General features: G+C 34.6%; 1 protein-coding gene across 1 annotated transcript in view; it reads right to left on the bottom strand.

Annotated features, from left to right (window-relative positions):
• ABCA13 (ATP binding cassette subfamily A member 13) overlaps positions 1 to 17,518 on the bottom strand; it is a 169,538-nt gene that overhangs the window by 27,656 nt on the left and 124,364 nt on the right. The window contains exons 44-48 of the mRNA XM_031064927.1: positions 14,296 to 14,452; positions 13,121 to 13,374; positions 12,642 to 12,834; positions 11,336 to 11,445; positions 1,242 to 1,392 (exon numbers count right to left, since the gene is read on the bottom strand). Coding sequence (XP_030920787.1) covers positions 1,242 to 1,392; positions 11,336 to 11,445; positions 12,642 to 12,834; positions 13,121 to 13,374; positions 14,296 to 14,452 — 865 coding nt within the window. The remainder of the gene's footprint in view (positions 1 to 1,241; positions 1,393 to 11,335; positions 11,446 to 12,641; positions 12,835 to 13,120; positions 13,375 to 14,295; positions 14,453 to 17,518) is intronic.

Below are 17,518 nucleotides of genomic sequence, written 5' to 3'. Positions count from 1 at the left end.
ACTACATGTTTTCTCATGTTAATAGAGATGCAATTAAGCAAACAAGACTGAGCAGCTCAAGTGAGGCCATATTGTAAACTTCCATCTTCTGATACAGAAAAAAAAACATATTTTACACTGTATCTGTTTCGTACTTAATTTCTGGTATCCGCTGATTTTTGCCTCGCTACAGAAAAAAGTTCAGTCTGCTGATCAGCACAGCTATGTCACAGACATCTTTTTTACTAAAAATTTTTCTTTAGGATTTTTTCTTTCTGAGAAGCTGAAGCCTTAGAAACAAAAAGTAAACAATAATTATCTGCTGCTGTGGAATGCAACAGGGTGACTCGTGATTGGTCTGGTGTAGATGTTTTAGTTCAGTGACTAGTCACAGCAGAGCTAGCTCTCGCAGTCTGTCAAAGCCAGATCGTGTGTTATCATTCTTTACTTTTTTATTCTTAGCTTAGCAAGCTTCTGAAAAGCTCTTTTGCTTTTTCTTTGTAGTACAGTTATACTGTAGTATATATATATCATAAAATAATAAATCAAACTTTCTGATCATAGAGTCAAAGATCTCGTCTCTTCCTTCACCCAAAAACCCTTGTGACCACTGTCACACAGCTACACCTCCATCTGCAAATCCAAGTTCCCAGTGATATTCCCAGATATTGTCAACTTGTATGCTAGCAAGTTCTCTAAGCATTTTCTGTGGCCTTTTCTCCCTGGACAACCCAAACTTTGTGTAGCAGCTGGAGAATTTGAGAGACTGCTCCCATCTTGTGAAGTTTAAGACAGCAGGATGCTGACAGCTCCTATCCCAGCACCCAGGTATTTCATTTATCTATACAGAATCATACAACAATTTTTAGTTCCTTCAAAGTTAAATGGTATCTCTGAAGAAAAGAGTTTGTCAGACATACAAGACTCAAAGCGTGGTGTTCTCTCACAGTTCCTCATGTGTGATAGTGAAGGCATTGAACCACTCATAAATTTAACTTCTTTTAGGGGTTTTGTGCCAGAGATTTCATTTGCAATAATGTTATTTTACTATCTGCAGTGATGTTATTGTGTTTTGAACTGGCATAACAGACAGAAAGAATCCACATTATTTAAATAAAATTGTGGTAATGAAAAACCTTATTACTGAAGTTGTTAAGATTAAATATTAGCTAGTTTCTCATGTTCAAAAGGTACAATTGTTCTATAAACCCGCAGACTAGCCAGGCAATAGCTCCCCCTGCAAATCTGTTCTGGATAGTTACCTTATGGATATCTTGCTTTGGAATTCCACGCAGTGTGCAGTAATAATAAAGATGCTCCCAACCTGTTAAAAGTTCATCCAGGGCATCTTGTTGTGGACAATATCCAATAAGAATACCTTCAGAGCTAGCAGAGAGTATGTCCATTTCAGACCTGTTCAAAGAAAAATATTTGAATGTTGAACAAATCCCATGGCCCTGGGTTCCACACTTGGGATACAAGGCAAAAACACATAACCTGAACTCTGCAGATAAAGGAGTTTGAGTCTCTTTGCTGTGGTTACTTAGTGCAGCACCATCCATACAGGATGCACACTTTTTGTCCCTTTTGGGTTAGCACAGCCACCAGCATGTTGAGACTGTTGTGAGAGCATGTGTGTCAAGGTCAACAGACCAACACATCCATGAGAATTGGTGCTCACCAGTTTTACTTCTCTTTTTGGTAGTATCTGCCTCTAAATACTACCAAATTTAGTATTGGTAGTAAATTTCAAACCATGCATTGCTCATACTAGATGTTATACTATATAGAATATCATATTCATATCAATCTCATTGAATATTGAAGAGGAAGGACTTGAGAGAGAGGGAAATTTTGCTGGGTATTCTTTGTGTGTCTGTGACAATACATACGCACGCGTGCATTCTCTAAACAATAAGAGCAAAACAAAAAACAGGATATTAAAGCCTTGTAACTTAAAAGACAATACAGGAAAAGGTTTAAAATTATCCTGATTTAAGAGACTTTGGTCTTCACTTTGTAGATTTACAGCATTACTTGAAATTACATTCATTGCTAAGAAGCAAGCTTGATTGCAAGGGTGTCTCATTACCCATAATGACACTAAATCTATCCTATTTATTCCAACATCTAATTCAACACTCAACGATGCTGATTTACATGTACAGAAAGACCTATCAAAATGAAGATACTTAATAATAAAAAAATCTGAGCTTTGAAGGAAAAAAGTTTTCAAAAGATTCTGAGTAACAGAATGTTTTTCCTCTAAGTGGTTTTTTACATTTCTGATTAAAAGAACTAAATATATGATTAATCATTTAGACACAAAGTAAATCTGTTAACTGCAGGATCTACAAATACTAGCACTAGTGAAAATATAAATATGTATCTCCTGTTAACAAGATTCAGGAGTCTGGGGAGAAAAAAAATTCTGCATTTTTCATAATGAACCACAGCATGAAAATATATTTTAATGCTATCAAAAGATAAATTAACATGATTATGACAAACCTTGCCATAGACTAATTAGAATGGTCCTTTGCTGTTAATGGCAAAAATTATAAAATCGTGGTATCTTGGCTGGTTTGGATGGTGCTACAGAAGGTATCTGCCTGTAGACACCTCTCTAAATAAAGAGCAAAAAATAGAAGGTGATAGGGGAAAGAGGATAATAGGAGTGTTCCTCATTAACTTATATCCACCTATAGGACATTTTCAATGATGTATATCCAGAATTTTTACTGTCTCAATTTCCAATCATACATATGAAAAATTAAAACCTTTTTCTATAGTCATGTTTACCATAATATATGGATTGAATAATGCTGATCATTTTATATAACCAGTCAGAAGCAGTGGATTCCTTATTTAGTTAATTCTAACATAGCGAAATACTATTCACAGTGAAATGTTAACTAGATGCTGTTGAACATAGAGAGACGTGTCTGAGGTTTGTTTTGCTAGGAAGATTCAGGCACAGGGTATTCTTTTGGTGCAGCTGCTGTCTTTTGAGAAAAAAGAGACTGGGCTTTTGATAATATGCCAAGTTCAGTCAGAAGAGAACAAATCACACTCAGGGGTAATTTCAGGGACATTTACTCAGCATGAACCCTGGAGCTGGATAGAAACATCTTGTCTGCAATGGGCCCCTACCATGAAGAACAAAAAGTTAAATGTGGACAGCTGCAAAAAAACAACAGACATCTAATGTTCTTTAGCCAGAACTATATTAGAGCATCCTTACCCAGTTTGCATCAGGAAATGAAAAGTGTCCTCAGTGCTAATTGTACACACAGGATTCTAGTGCTCTGCCCATCTAATGCACCCAGTCTTAGGTGAACAGCATCCCAGCCACTGACCTTTAGCTTTCATAAAATGAGGGCAAAGTGAGAATGCATCATTTAATATTCTTACTCAGTTTGGTCCCTTATCTTGCAACTTTATCCATTAGTGCTGACCCTGAACGCTTCAAGACTTCCCATTAATGCAGAGATTCTATGGCATTCACTAAAGAACTCGTGGACCTTTCCACCTCACTCCTCCCCCTCATCTCTGTATCTGTCAACTCAAAAACAATCCGACCAGAAGACCAAAAAAAAAAAAAAGACATATTAGGATACTTTTTTTTTTTAATGTGCAGTATAATACCTCATCTTCCCTCATCAATATCACAGAGTAGATTTCCAAACCAAAATTCTGGACATTATCATTCAGTTTTGTTTAGCCAGGTCCTACGTTTTTTCTGAAGGTATAAACAATATAAATAAAAAATAGATGAAAAGAAAACACATTATCATTTTTAATTCTAGTAGGTATTGTACAACAGAAAACAAGCTCCTGTCTTAGCAAATTGATTTTCCTTGAAATTCAATTAATCTCTCAGATTTCCTTTTTATGGGTCTGAATTAAATGAACATTACAAGTAGATATGGCTTGATACCAGAAAAATCTTCTCAGTAAATTATATACTGTAAATATTTTTCCCTTTTTTCAATAAATTTCTGATTTGATTAATTAAACTAATTGTAATCCTTTTCTTCCTTAACAAACATCATCATATATGCTATTATCAGAATCAAATTCAAAAGATATATTTTTAATATTTTCTAAAATATATATTGGCATGCAGAAAAATGCTGATTCTTTTTATTCTCAAGCCAGAGAAAAACAGCCATTATCAGGATGCCATAATTTTTCACTAAACTATTCACATTAAAACCAAGACATACAGGAGGAAAAAAAACAGCTCATTTTATAGAGAGAAAGAACATGCAAGTATGAATTCCAACCCCTCTCAGGCTTTTGTCCATAGTACAATAGACACAATGAAATCTAATGTAATATCTAAAACTATGGGGAGTAAAACACTTTTACACTAAGCTTTTACACTACTACACAATTTTCGGTATCTTTATAATAACACAGCATACTTGTTATCTATAAATTCTGTTAGTAATTTTGATTACATCAGCTGATCAAGTTAAGATATAAAACATATTTTCTTCTTCATTTTTCTTCTTCATTTTTAGACTACATCCTTATGTTCAGTCAATACTTCCCCTCGTTAGTTAAGCTTTCCTTTAGAGTGAACAGCTGCAACAAATTACATCACCAGAATATTTCCAGAAATCTTTATATTTTAAATATAGTTTTAAAGTTGCAGAATTGCATTTCTAGAACTCCTTTAGAAATGGTCAACAGAACATCTGGCATACTCAAGAAATATAGTGGAGTCTAGCACTTGAAGCATGGAAGATTTTCTATTCCATCCCTGTCTAAGTATTTTGGTGAGAATCATGATATCTTGGTGCAAAACATCCTGAGAAAATATTCGGTACTCAATAAGACTTTCCTCACTATGGAGTGTTTACCTTATAGGTTTGTATTATTGAGGAAAGAAACTTGCCAGATTTTCAAGATACTGGGAATATCATAAACCAAAATCAGAGTATAGAAATTTTTTGATTCAAAATTGTTCTTCCCCAGACCATTGCAAGGCTTTTTACATTGATCTATTTATTCTGAGTGCTTAAAGAAAGCCCTGAAATCTGATTACAGGTTATATGGGGGAGGCATGGGGCACTACGGTCAGAAAGCCTTTGCTGACACTGAAAGGAGACATAACCACTGGGAGGAGTGAATATGATCTTGGACAAAACCTGTTTCCTTCTCCTGTGTAAACAGGACCTGCAGTTTCGAGAAGGCAGGAGTAGCTATTGTAGAACTAGATTTGGATCTTGTTTTTTACAATGGTTACTACCATTACTAACATTGCTTATAGGTGGTTGTGGGCTGTAATTCAAAGGTAAGCCCCAGTGTTGGGTTTCCAGAGACAACTCAGTATCCTGAAATCAGTCTTATGGCTGGTTTTGGAAAAATTCTTTCGCTTTTGGCTCTGCTGTGCACTTTGTTTCACTTTTATATGCCTTTTCTGCAGTTTTTCAATGCAATTAAAAGCAGTGATATATTTGGTACTTACAATACCACATATATATATCTGTTTCTACAGAGAGATAAATTCCATTAATTAGTCAAAATGAAATATAAATTTACAAATTGCAAAAGTACTTAGACATTTCATTGTACTCATAACTGCACATTCAATTCAGTGCATACTAATGCTCAATTAACATTACAGAAAATCAAGGTTAAAATATAATTAATGTAACTATAGCTTCATTATAATTAGACTAATTATACTGATATACAGTGTAAAAACAGCCATTTCAGCCATTATATTTATGTAAATTTATTCTTCCTTTCAAGTTAAGCTATTTGAACTACATTTTAATTATTTATCAAGCTGAATATCATACCTATCAAAAGAGTTGAAGTTCTAGCTATAAAGAAATATTTTACTTTTCCCTCTTTGTAGAGCAGTTCTTTGCTCGTATGACTTTGTAATCCAACAGCTGAGATGACTGACACAATTCAAATAGGATGGGGAATTGCTGTCATGGAGGATCTCTGTGCAGAAGGAAGATGGAAATTCATGGGAGATAAATTAATTACACAAGGAAGACTGCCAAATGCTTCAGTCTTTGATGGCGCAACTTATGAATAAGATGTTACTTGGTTTATCTATTTTTTTGCATATGCATCCCACTGCACTCTAAGTATGAACTTGAAGTCATCTCTATACAGCAAAGTACAACAGAAAAGATTGCAAAATAGAGGGCACCAAAAACGCAAACAAACCACCAGTCACATTATTCATTATTTTACATTGACTTTGTCACGACACTTAAAAGGATTTTGACACTTTCTCTTCAAAGCTGTGTTTTGTGCTCTTCACTTTAGCGAGGTTTTATGACAGTGTCACTAAGGAGGGTTTAAACACAATTATAGAAAGGGAAAGAAAATAAAGCTTGGCCAAAGAACACAAACACAAAAAAGTGGAACAGATGTACAGTATCTGCTGATACATTAGCCCAACAGACATTCAAAGACTATGAAGATTCACTTTGTTCTCCTTTGTTATACCACTTTGTTAAGTGTCAGCTTTTCTTTGTACATATTTAATGCAGACCTTACTTCTTCAAGCAGTTTGACAGAAAAAGTAACTACAAAAATGTTTACAGTTTCATTCACTACCTTTCATTTAGACAGCTCCCGCACTGGTGGCAATCTAGTTATGGCAGTAGAGCCAAGCATGAGATAATTTTAGTCCATTTTTACTCTTGTAGAGCAACAGCTGTGCTACAGAAAACACAAAGAACTCTTCTAATTGTCAAGCAGATCATGCAGTTAATTATTAAACATATTTAAGCTTTGCAACTCTTTAAAAGCCTGTCAGTCTCTTAATGTCTTATAAAACCATACTTTCTAAGTACAATTAAACAAACCTTATTCAAATAGTCTACTTTCTAGTAATTATTGGTTTTGCTTTTGATATTTCTGCCCTTTATGAGAGGTACTCCTGATACCTTGCTATCATTGTTTTGTTTCCAAGCCTTCTGAAGTAACTGTTTCAATGCTGCTTGTTTCTTTGTCGCTCTTCAATATTGAGGTGGCAAATATCCTGAATATGGAGACGCACTCTCTAGAAGCTAATTACTTTTCTGATTCTTTTCCACAGATATGTCACTGATAACAGTGATAATAATGAGGTATGCAAAACAATTAAAAAGTAAAATCCCCTGTGAAAGGCATAATATTCACATGATTGGCTGTGGTTGGTCATAAATTCCTATTAATTCTCTGACTATTTTAATCACATAACAGTAACAATTAGAATGGACCTACAAAGGTTATATAAGTTGCCAAAAATGTTTTCTGCAGAGGCATATGAACATTTTAAAAAAACAGGTTTTTTGTAGACTGCTCAGCTTGTATACTATAAACGTGCGTTGGTCACACAAATTGTAAGATACACCGTTCAGGCATATAGTGCATTTAAAATATCTACTTAATTTGTAGTGTGTCAAAAAGAGAAAACCCCAATTAAAACAGATCAGAATCCTTTCCCTCCCTCAAAATCATTTTGCCACCAAAGAAGCCCTGTAAAAACCAATTTGCAGAAAAGATGAAGTTGGCTTTAGTATTTCATAAATATTCCCACTTAATGACACCCTGACTTATGAATCCCAGTGGTACTGAAAAATAACATACCTAATACCTATCCTCTATGGATTTTATTAGCTTTTGTTATGAAAACAGACATAGATCTCTCTCAGATTCTTATGAATAAGCTTTTTTTTTTTTGTGTGTGTTATTAAGCATTTAGCAAACAACCAACCTAGAGGACAATGAATCTTTTGAAAGTACTTAAAGATGTTGTGAATCTGCTCTTATGTCCTGTTAAAAAAGGAAGCTATTTCTCAGAAGCATATTTTAAAAATTTCTTTGAGACTGTAGCAGAAATTCCTTGAATACAAGTTAATTACTGGTGTTTGAGGCTCTTTCTCTATAAACCCCTATACTTCCAAGATGTTTTAGGTCTACCTTTCAAAAATTCTACTTTGCGTTCAACTTATACCTTTGAAAAATCCCATCTTCTGTTTCTAGAATTCATGTTCTTCCAAGGTGCAACTGCTGTCTAATAAAATTCAATGTCATTATCACCGCACTTGCCTCAAAAGGCACTCCTGACTTCATTTCAAATTCAGTATCAAGAAGGAAAAGGTATGCATGGATTTGTTTGGCTTTTATTTGGTTTCTTTGTTTTTTAATTTGTTTTTAAACCAAAAGCCTTGAAGCATTCCATTCAAGGAAATGAAATCTGTTATGAATTAAGGATTTTCTGCATGGAATAAAATTAGTTAGGTTCTCCAATGTTTATGATAGTAATTTTACATACTCATTTAATTATTTGATCATGAAGAATACATCATCAAAGTAGGGTTAGACTAGATGTTAGGAAGAAATTCTTTACTGTGGGGGTGGTGAGTCACAGGAACAGGTTGCCCTGGGAAGCCATGGATGCTGCATCCCTGGAAGTGTTCAAGGTTAGATGTAGCTTTGATCAAGCTGGTCTAGCGGAAAGTGTCCCTGCCCAGGGAGAGGGGTTGGAACTACATGACCTTAAAGGTCCCTTCCAACCCAAACCATTTTATGATTCTGTGAAGGATCCATCAAAGTACAATGTTTCATCCTCTCACAGTGACAGAGGACAAAAGATGTGTATTTTCCAGTCAAACCCAAAAGAGGTGGGATCTACATCTAAGCTGTATTATTCATCAGGAACAGGTATCAGAGATAATGTTTTTATGGAATCTCCTTCATGATGTAAATTTTAAGCAAAAACTAATTCTGCTGACCAAGAAATGTTTTGCAGCTGTGATCAGCAGCTGCTTTCTTCTGCTGACTGTGGGCTTTGTGCCAGGAACACCAGGTTTCTGAGTACACTACCAGAGTAAGAAAAGGAGAAGCCTTCTTACCATACCTTCCTTCATTTATCTGAGACATAAATGAAAATTAATCCACCTAAAATTCCCTGCAATTAGTAATTTTGGTCATTCTTAGCTGCTGAGGAATAGCTCTCCAGACCTGTTGTGGTTACCATCACATCTCTGGAAGAGCCAGCAAACTTTCCTCTTCATGATTTTCAGGAGTACAGCAACACAATGCACCATGATCTGCTCAACAGCAGTTTCCAAAATAATGAAGCAAGGAACAAAGTCAGGAGGGACATTAATTTCTTCTCACAGCCTCAAATCGTTTGTTTCTCTAAGTTTAGCTACTGTGTAATAGCAGCTCTTACTTAAGGTTGCCTTCTTGAATTAGCATTAAGTTTTGAAATCTTGGGAATACAGGATTTACACTCACTTCAGCCCCTGCAAACACAAAAAATCCATAAACTCGACTGACACCACCATAATACAAGGCGATAATTATTGTTGTCAAGGGTATTTTGTACACTGAAATTCAATTGTCTGAGGCTTTCTCTCAAGCCTCCTAAAGTGTGTCAAATTTCATTACCTATGTTTTAGTATATGGTAAATAACATTGCATCTTAATACATGCTTTCATGTTGGATTTATAAAACACAGTATGGGAAATGAAAGTGACACACACAGTTTCCAGGGACACCATTTAGCCTATTGTCAAAAGCCAGTAGCTGGCTAGCTGACCTCAGAAGCATTTTTAGCCATTTAACCACAGGTACATAGCAACACAACTGATAAAAGGAATCCAGGCATTGGTGAAGTGTTTTGTAATTTTTTGAAATTATTTTAGGGGGTTCTAAAAAAACATGTAGTAGTCAGCAAACATACTGTAAGTGTCAATATATATAACAATGAATTGTATTCTTATAACTTTATATTTGCTTGCAAGTAGATGTTAAAATTTTGGAATTTTCCTGCTGGATCAAATCATTTGCCCAAATACAGACCTGCAACGACATTGCGCAGGGATAGTCAGTCACATGTGATCCATGAATGCACAGGTGAGACCCAAGACAAGTCCCATTAAAATCTACAGCAAAATACTGCTCAGAATCAAAACAAAACATGGGAGCTTAAATGTCCTGATGCCCTAATGGAGATATTTTATTTTAAAAAGATATATTACAGATAATTTTATTTTTCCAAATCCCAAATCCTCTTCAGACTCATGCTGTAAACTTCTGGCTTCCATCATATCGTGTACCGGGAGGTAAAATACCATTCATCAGTTCCAAAGAATAACAAATGTTGATTTTTATCTAATTTTAAATCACTTCTCTTATTTTTAATTTTGATCAATCTCTGAAAAATTTTGTCTTCTTTTTAAGACAAAAAAATATTTTTAAAAAAGTCTGGAAAATTATAAGTGAAAACAACCATCTAAAAGTCTGTCTAACCATTGTAAAGTCTCACTCACACCACTTCTTCTCTTAAGTATAATTTTCCCAAAATCCATTTTAAAAATGTTTTTAAAAACATTTCTGCTTTATGATCTACACTTTGTATGACTTGCTATGAAAGATAATGTGAAAACACTTTGAATTAAAATTATGTTAGATATTGGTGATATTGTCCATTTCAAAAGTGCAAATTTTCCAGAAAACTAAAATTTGCAATGACTGAAGCTACTTATCTTTGAAGTTAAATCTGATGATCATTATCTCTGTAAAGAAGTAAGGAAACACTGATCTATGAAAGCATTTGATTTCTAGACCAAAGAAATGTAACTTGCCATTTTGAAAATTCAAAAATGCTTCCTCTAAAAATTTCTTAATTAAACTCTTGACTTGTCCTTGTCCAAAAAAGATTTTGGAATTTACATCATTTAGGAAAAGAAAAGAGCCCAAAAGCCATTTACATATGTGTATATGCATATTTATTACTGACTGAAAAAAATAACTTTCTTTTCCCTTCAATTTTGCTGGGAAAAATGAAATTATTGGTTACATCTAACCTAAAGTCCATTATTCTTTTATCAGTCCATCAGAATGATAAATCTCACCAACACTACCTCTTATTCTAATATATAGCATATTGATCAAGTAATTAATTTATGACTCTGAAGTACATTAGTGTAAGAAAATATTTTAAAATTACCCACTTGAAGCACTGGTCATCTACCTAAGCCTGGAAAACTCAAGTGCAGAACTTGTAGGGGGATATATGTCCATGGATTTTAACATATGTTAAGCTTTTTTTAAAAGTTTTAAAAGGATGTATATTAAGTCTTCTTAGAGTTTCTCTTTTGCTAGTAGACAAGTTTATTCTCAATTAACACAGCTGTCAAACAGAATTAAATAATGCTAAAAAGCTTTTCCACAGAGATTTAACAGCAACAAAGCAATATACATTTAAAAGAGAACAAAATAGGTCCCTAGAGTACAGTATAAAGGACTGAAGACATGCTGAGTCTTTGATCATGTGCATTATCAATTAGCACTATTCTGATCAAACCCTGTGTTATTTACCCAGTAGGAGTCCTGATAACAGCACGTCCTGCAGATGGGATGATGTCTCCAGTCAGCATCTTAAATGTTGTGCTTTTCCCAGCTCCATTTGTTCCCAGGAGTCCAAAACACTATCAGAGATATTGGGGGAAAAAAAATCAATATGCTGTACTGAAAAAATAAGAAATATTACCACTTCAAATTTCTCCCTTTTCTACATTTCCAATTATATGTCAGTAAGAAACTATATATGGATATAATGCATGTGCTAATTACCAGAAGTGACTTATTTAGCATTCTAGCCCTCCTCTGAAAACCCTGCCCAAGAATCAAACCCATTATTTATCCATATTATCAGTAAATGCTACATTTGAACAGGAGGATTTTAGGTCCTGCTTCCACACCCTGGATATCAGTCCATAGAGTGAATATTTCCAAACTTGTCATGAGCTGCTTCATTCTGTACAGCTGAACACCAAACATCCAAGAGGCACATTCATTTTGAACACTTATTTCAGGCTCCTAGCTGCAATAACTTAATGCTTAAGCTAGGATAGGATTCATATTAAGCCTACACATAGCCCTTTATGATTCCTAAATACTTTTTTCATGAACTTTCTTATTGATTTATAGGCTTTAATCATCAATGCTATCCTCCTGGTTACCTCAGTTACCCAACAGCTGATCAGTAAGTAGCAGGAACATCACTGCGCCTGTACTGCCAAGTGCAAGTTTCTCAGATCTTCCAACTTTGTATTAGCAGCCAAGAAAAGCATTTTCTTCCTCAGTAGTTTAGAAATTAATATCTGCAATTCCTCAAACCATCCAAATAATGAATAAAGCTCCCAAACACAAACATGTTCAGCACTGCATTCTGATTTATTGAAATAGTTTATTTATATATACTGTATTCAAATGTACTGTGATGATTTAAGCATGGGAACCAAAATTGTGCTGGATGTTAAGGATGCAGTCCATAGTTTGTTTTTGAGTTGGGTATTCTGTTTTCTCTTTGAACACTAAACTGCTATGCTGCCTTACTTGCTTTTTATGTTAGCCTAAAGTACAGTAATTTGGTAAAGATAAGCAAGAAGTAAAAAAAAATTAATACTGATGAATGCTTAACTGAAAAATAAATCAATAGTTGCTTCTTTAGCACCATCAGAGTTTCTGCTTTCATCCAGTTACTGATTTTAAGAAATACTACAGCTGAATCTTTTCTGCTGCTATCTACACACCCTTCACTGTAGACACACTGAGTATGTCTCAACAATTGCTCAGAATAAAGTGTTACTTTATAAAAGGGGAAAAAGAAATACTCCTTTACCTCTCCCCTTGGTATGCCCAAGCTTATGTTTTCCACAGCTGTGTTCTTCTTACTGAAACCTCCATAACACTTGCTGAGGTTGTACAGAAGTAGGACATCATTACCAGTTCTTCCACCAAAGAGTCTCTGTCGCTCCATTTCTACATCGACATCCTCTGAAGGGCTGTCCGTGCTGTTAACTGAGCAATGACCCCTACAACAGAAGATGATAATAAGTGATACATGGAAAAGTGGTCATAATTTGCTGCACTCTGCATAACTCTTATTTTTCTAGTTGCAATCCCTTAGCACTTGGTGACCAATTCTCATCAGAATTCAAGGGAAAAACAACTATTTGTACTGTTTTTGAAGTTTGCATTAATTCAGGTACACCATGTTATCAGAAGTATTTACCTTCAGTTTTTCAAAGGAACACACCATTTTCTCTCTCCAAAAATTAGTTCGGTGCCCACTGTGGCAGAATACAATTGATAACAAACCTTGATTTCCAGAGGAGATCCCAATGAAGGAAAAGACGTAACAGATGTAGTAGTGTTCCCTGGAGGGACATTGCCACAAAAATCCAGCCCAGGAAATCCATCTCAAAGGGGCTCACATAAGAATCTATTCCAAAGTTCCTGGTCAGGTCAAACTTGATCTGATTGTATGAAAGCTCTATTAAGCCCTGGCCTAGGCAGAATTGTGGGAATATGATGAATGCCCATTTGAGGATATTGTAGATGTTCTGAAAACTCTGTATTAAGACACGGAAGGATGAAGGAGAATAAAGATAAAAGGGAAAAAATTAGTTTCCTCCAAAAGCCTAATGAGCAGACTTGCAAAACTGGATACTGCATTCAAATCTCACTCATGGTAAACTGAACTCTAAAGTGCATGTTGTGAACTATTTTGGGGTTCAGGGTTATATAATATTGCATTTTAGACTTTCTACAGCCATGACATTCTAATCTTAGTTGAAGTTCATAGACAGTATCAAAATACATGTAAGCATGATTCTTCTATTTCCTTAACATTTCAATATTTGAATAATATCAAATTTACGTCACAAACTTAAACCCAAGTCAATACAGAATTTGCTTACATTCTTGCATGACAGATTATCCAGATTTGACTTTAAACATCAAGTTTTTGACCTGTACATGAATAGAGTCATACTCATTCTAGAAGCCCTTCCCATCAAGTTGTTTAAATACCGTTATGACTAATTAAAAATACATACATAGAGTGAGAATGTGCTGTATAAATTACTATTCATACATTGCATTAGTGATCCTAGGGATATGCAGCTTATCTCTTATGTCAATATTATTCAAACACATTTTACAATGCATATAATCTATTTAATCGACCAGAACAGCTCCCATTATGTGCCAATTACAACTTAATGGTCTTGAAAATGTCAAAGTTTCAATTAACACTGTTTTTCATTATTACAGCATGCTTTTTTGGGTTATAGACAAGTTAAAATTCAAGATGGTAACAGTCAATATAGAAAAATCATGAATATATATAAGAACTGTATGTTTTTCTTCAGGAGAAATCTTATCTGTATAAATATATAAACACACATGAACATTCTCAAATATATATATGCATGTATGTGTGTGTATACATGTCAGTTTTGAAAAAGGCAAACCAAAGACTTGATACTGACCTGCACTTTGGAAATTATAGCTAACAAGCGAGGTAAGAGCGTCACCAGCATGGTACACAGGCCAAACACAAAATTTAAGGAGATGTAGGAAATAAAAGCTACATCTGAAGTTGAGAAGGATCTGGATGCAAGATACATCCAAGGTAAAGTTGCATATCTGAAAGTTTAAAGAAACAAAACTGTCACAAATAAGTTATGCTTTTGATCCCCAAAAAGTCAGTTATCACACTAGAAAAAAACCATAATTACTGTTCCATATTTTTAAGGCAGGTAAACAACTCTTCAGAACAAGTGATTTAAAAAAGGGAGAAATTTGGGATACATATTCTTTAAAAAACTAGCTTATACTTCCATAGATGTACACATATTTACTGCCATGTTATGTGCAGATATGATCCATTTTTACACATATGAGGTGTAGATATTTACTTTGACTGTTCCAGAGAGCTCGCAATCCTGATTTCTGGATAATTGCAAATCCATGCATCTTACCAAGTCTCTTACACAGATATAGAATTAAAACCAAATATTTAAAGTTTAAATTGTGGATGCTGAGCAGTTATCTTTTCTGAGAGTCTTTCACAGGAAGAAAAAAAAAAAGAAGGAAGTAGTGAGCAAAGAAAAAGAAGAAAAATAAGTAAAAACCAATAATTTTTGAACTGGAACTAGTATTTGTGCTGGTGATATGTGAGAATTGAAAAATCCTACAGACCATGTTATTACATTAAGCATGTTGTCAGTAGAGTAATAGCTGTCAAAAATGAGTGCATAACACTATGAGGATAAGACAGCATGTCCATGGTTACATCATCTTCAATCTTTAAAGGAAGGAGGAAGGCACCTCCATCATGACAAATCAAACGATGCCTATCCAGAATGGAGCACACACACACTTTTTATTTATAAAGAGATGTTTATAAACATTAAAATAAGGCCTAGGCAATCAGCATGTGAATGCCATGTAAAGAAAATTTATTTTCCATTCAACATAGTGCAAGATATATCTGTCAAACAAGCAGTATATAGACTGCAGGAGCATATGTATCAGCATACACTATTGCACAACAATAAGTATATATGTAGTGTATATATAAATACTTCCTGTATAATATTAATATGTAACTGGTTTAATAGTGAGCTCAATGCAAGTGCAGCTAGCCAAAAGTCTGTGAATTCACTTCTTCATTGCCCTAAAGTGTAGTTTAGATTACTAAACTAAGTCATAAAAGTAATTTTATAAAATGATTTTAGAATACTAAATTAAGTCACTCCCTTTTGAAATCAGTATTCTGTACTTTATAGATTAATCTTTTGCATTGAAGAATGCCAAAATCCTTTACCTTAAAAAACAAACTTGCAAACTCTGCTGGGAAGTAATGTAATGTTATCTTCAGTTTACAAGAAGATAAAGGTTAAATGACTCAATGTTTGGGTCTCAAATAAAATTGTAAGTATTCAAGATCCCACTATACTTTTCAGCATCCTTTTGCCAGTCTTAATCACACAATCTTTCCTTCCCTTGATGCACATACCAAAATCACTGTTCTCAGAATAACAATATCATAAATACAAGTTCATCCTTGGAAACAGCTCAGGAAAGAGACATGATTTACAGTGCTGCTGCTCTGCTGTAAATGAAAGCAAAATTTGATTTTTTTGCTTATAGCTGCTAAGAAACGAGTAAGACTTTCAGACTCCTAAAGTTATATGACGTTCAAATGCAGTCTTTAAAGCTGGGGCCAGTTACACCTACATTTCTGTCCTCTTTCTCTTCCCTCAGCTGCAGTTGCAATTTAGTATTTTCTAAGTATAAAAGACAGAACAGTTTGGACTGCTTAAGCATTTGGACTAGAAAACACCTCTCCAATCATCTAAAAGAGAGAAAGATGCAGTTTCATTTTATTTTTAAAGGAAGTCATCTTTAAAGTAGCACACTAAGAAACTCGATTGTTCTTTCGAACACACCCTCTTCTCTTTAACTTTTTAGTATAACTGGGCTATTTTTATCTTCGTTCTAGATCAGAAAATCCACACAAGTGTATCCTGAAGAGAAAAAGAAAATTTTAAAGGAAAAAAACAGAGATGATGATGGCCTGCAGATGAATGAGGATTATATGCACAGTACTGGGGAATAAAATGGCCACATTAGGTTTCATCACATTTTTGGTGTAGTTAGGCTGAATAAAGGATAGATTAGGAAGAGTGGAAACTGTGAAGTTTATCAATGTCCTTGAGACATGCTAAACTTACAGACAGCTATTGGATCTTTAATATATGTTAATGCACATTGAATACACAGATTTTCTTGTTAAAAATCACTGCAACATCTGTTATGTCAGCCAAAGCTGAACAGTACAGGAGGGATTATATTAAGCTGATTGAGCTGCATCTGCAGTCAACAAAATAAGACCAATTTTCATTCAATGACTTTTTTTTCTGAAATTTTCAAAGTTTAACTCAATGCTTTGATTAAAATAATGCCAATATAATTGGCACTTGATAGTACACTGTGGGCAGGGCCAAAGCCCATAGCACACCAGAAAAAAACCTGTCATGACTTCAGTAGATATACAGCTCTGTACTGTGTGCTTCAATTGCCGCTTGGCTAGGGTTTCTATAGAAGCCTATGCCTCGCTATATGACAGCAACTGGATCACAAGAAGGATTCAGTGGTTGTAAAGCTAATAAAAGGTGTAAGATTTCATAGTGTGAAATTTTTGCACTAAGACTGGTTAGAATTTGTGCCCTTAACTTGAAGGAATCACTTGATGGAAGTGCAGAAGGAAGGAAGTGAGGGTGGTATGCAAGAAAGATACAGAGAGCAGGAAATTATGAACTTTGTATGTTTCATACAAGCTATTTACAAAATCCTAGCACCATGACCTCTAGAATAGTTCGTGCTAGTTTGGCTATTCTCATCCAGGAAATAGGAGCTCAAATGGGAATGATAAGGAAAAATGATAAATAGAATTATGCAAGGAATTTTGGAGGTTTTAAGGTTTCACAAGAAAGGATTTGGCTTGTTTTGGCTTGCAAAAGGCGTTTGATGAAGGACAATTATGAAGTATGGTTCTGAATAAACTTAGGCTAGAATTTCCAAGAAAACATCAGGATTTGAGGATACCTAAACAGTTTCTAAAAAATGAGTTGCTGGAGGCACAAAACCTTGAAAACAGTTTTCAAGGAGCAATATAGTAAATTGGGGGGTTTTTTGAAGGGTTCA

This window comes from Geospiza fortis, unplaced genomic scaffold (genome assembly GCF_000277835.1).
Source record: "Geospiza fortis unplaced genomic scaffold, GeoFor_1.0 scaffold1257, whole genome shotgun sequence".
NCBI classification, from domain to species: Eukaryota; Metazoa; Chordata; class Aves; order Passeriformes; family Thraupidae; genus Geospiza; species Geospiza fortis.
The sequence above is the reverse complement of the archived record's forward strand: the minus strand, read 5'-3'. Positions and strand labels throughout refer to the sequence as shown.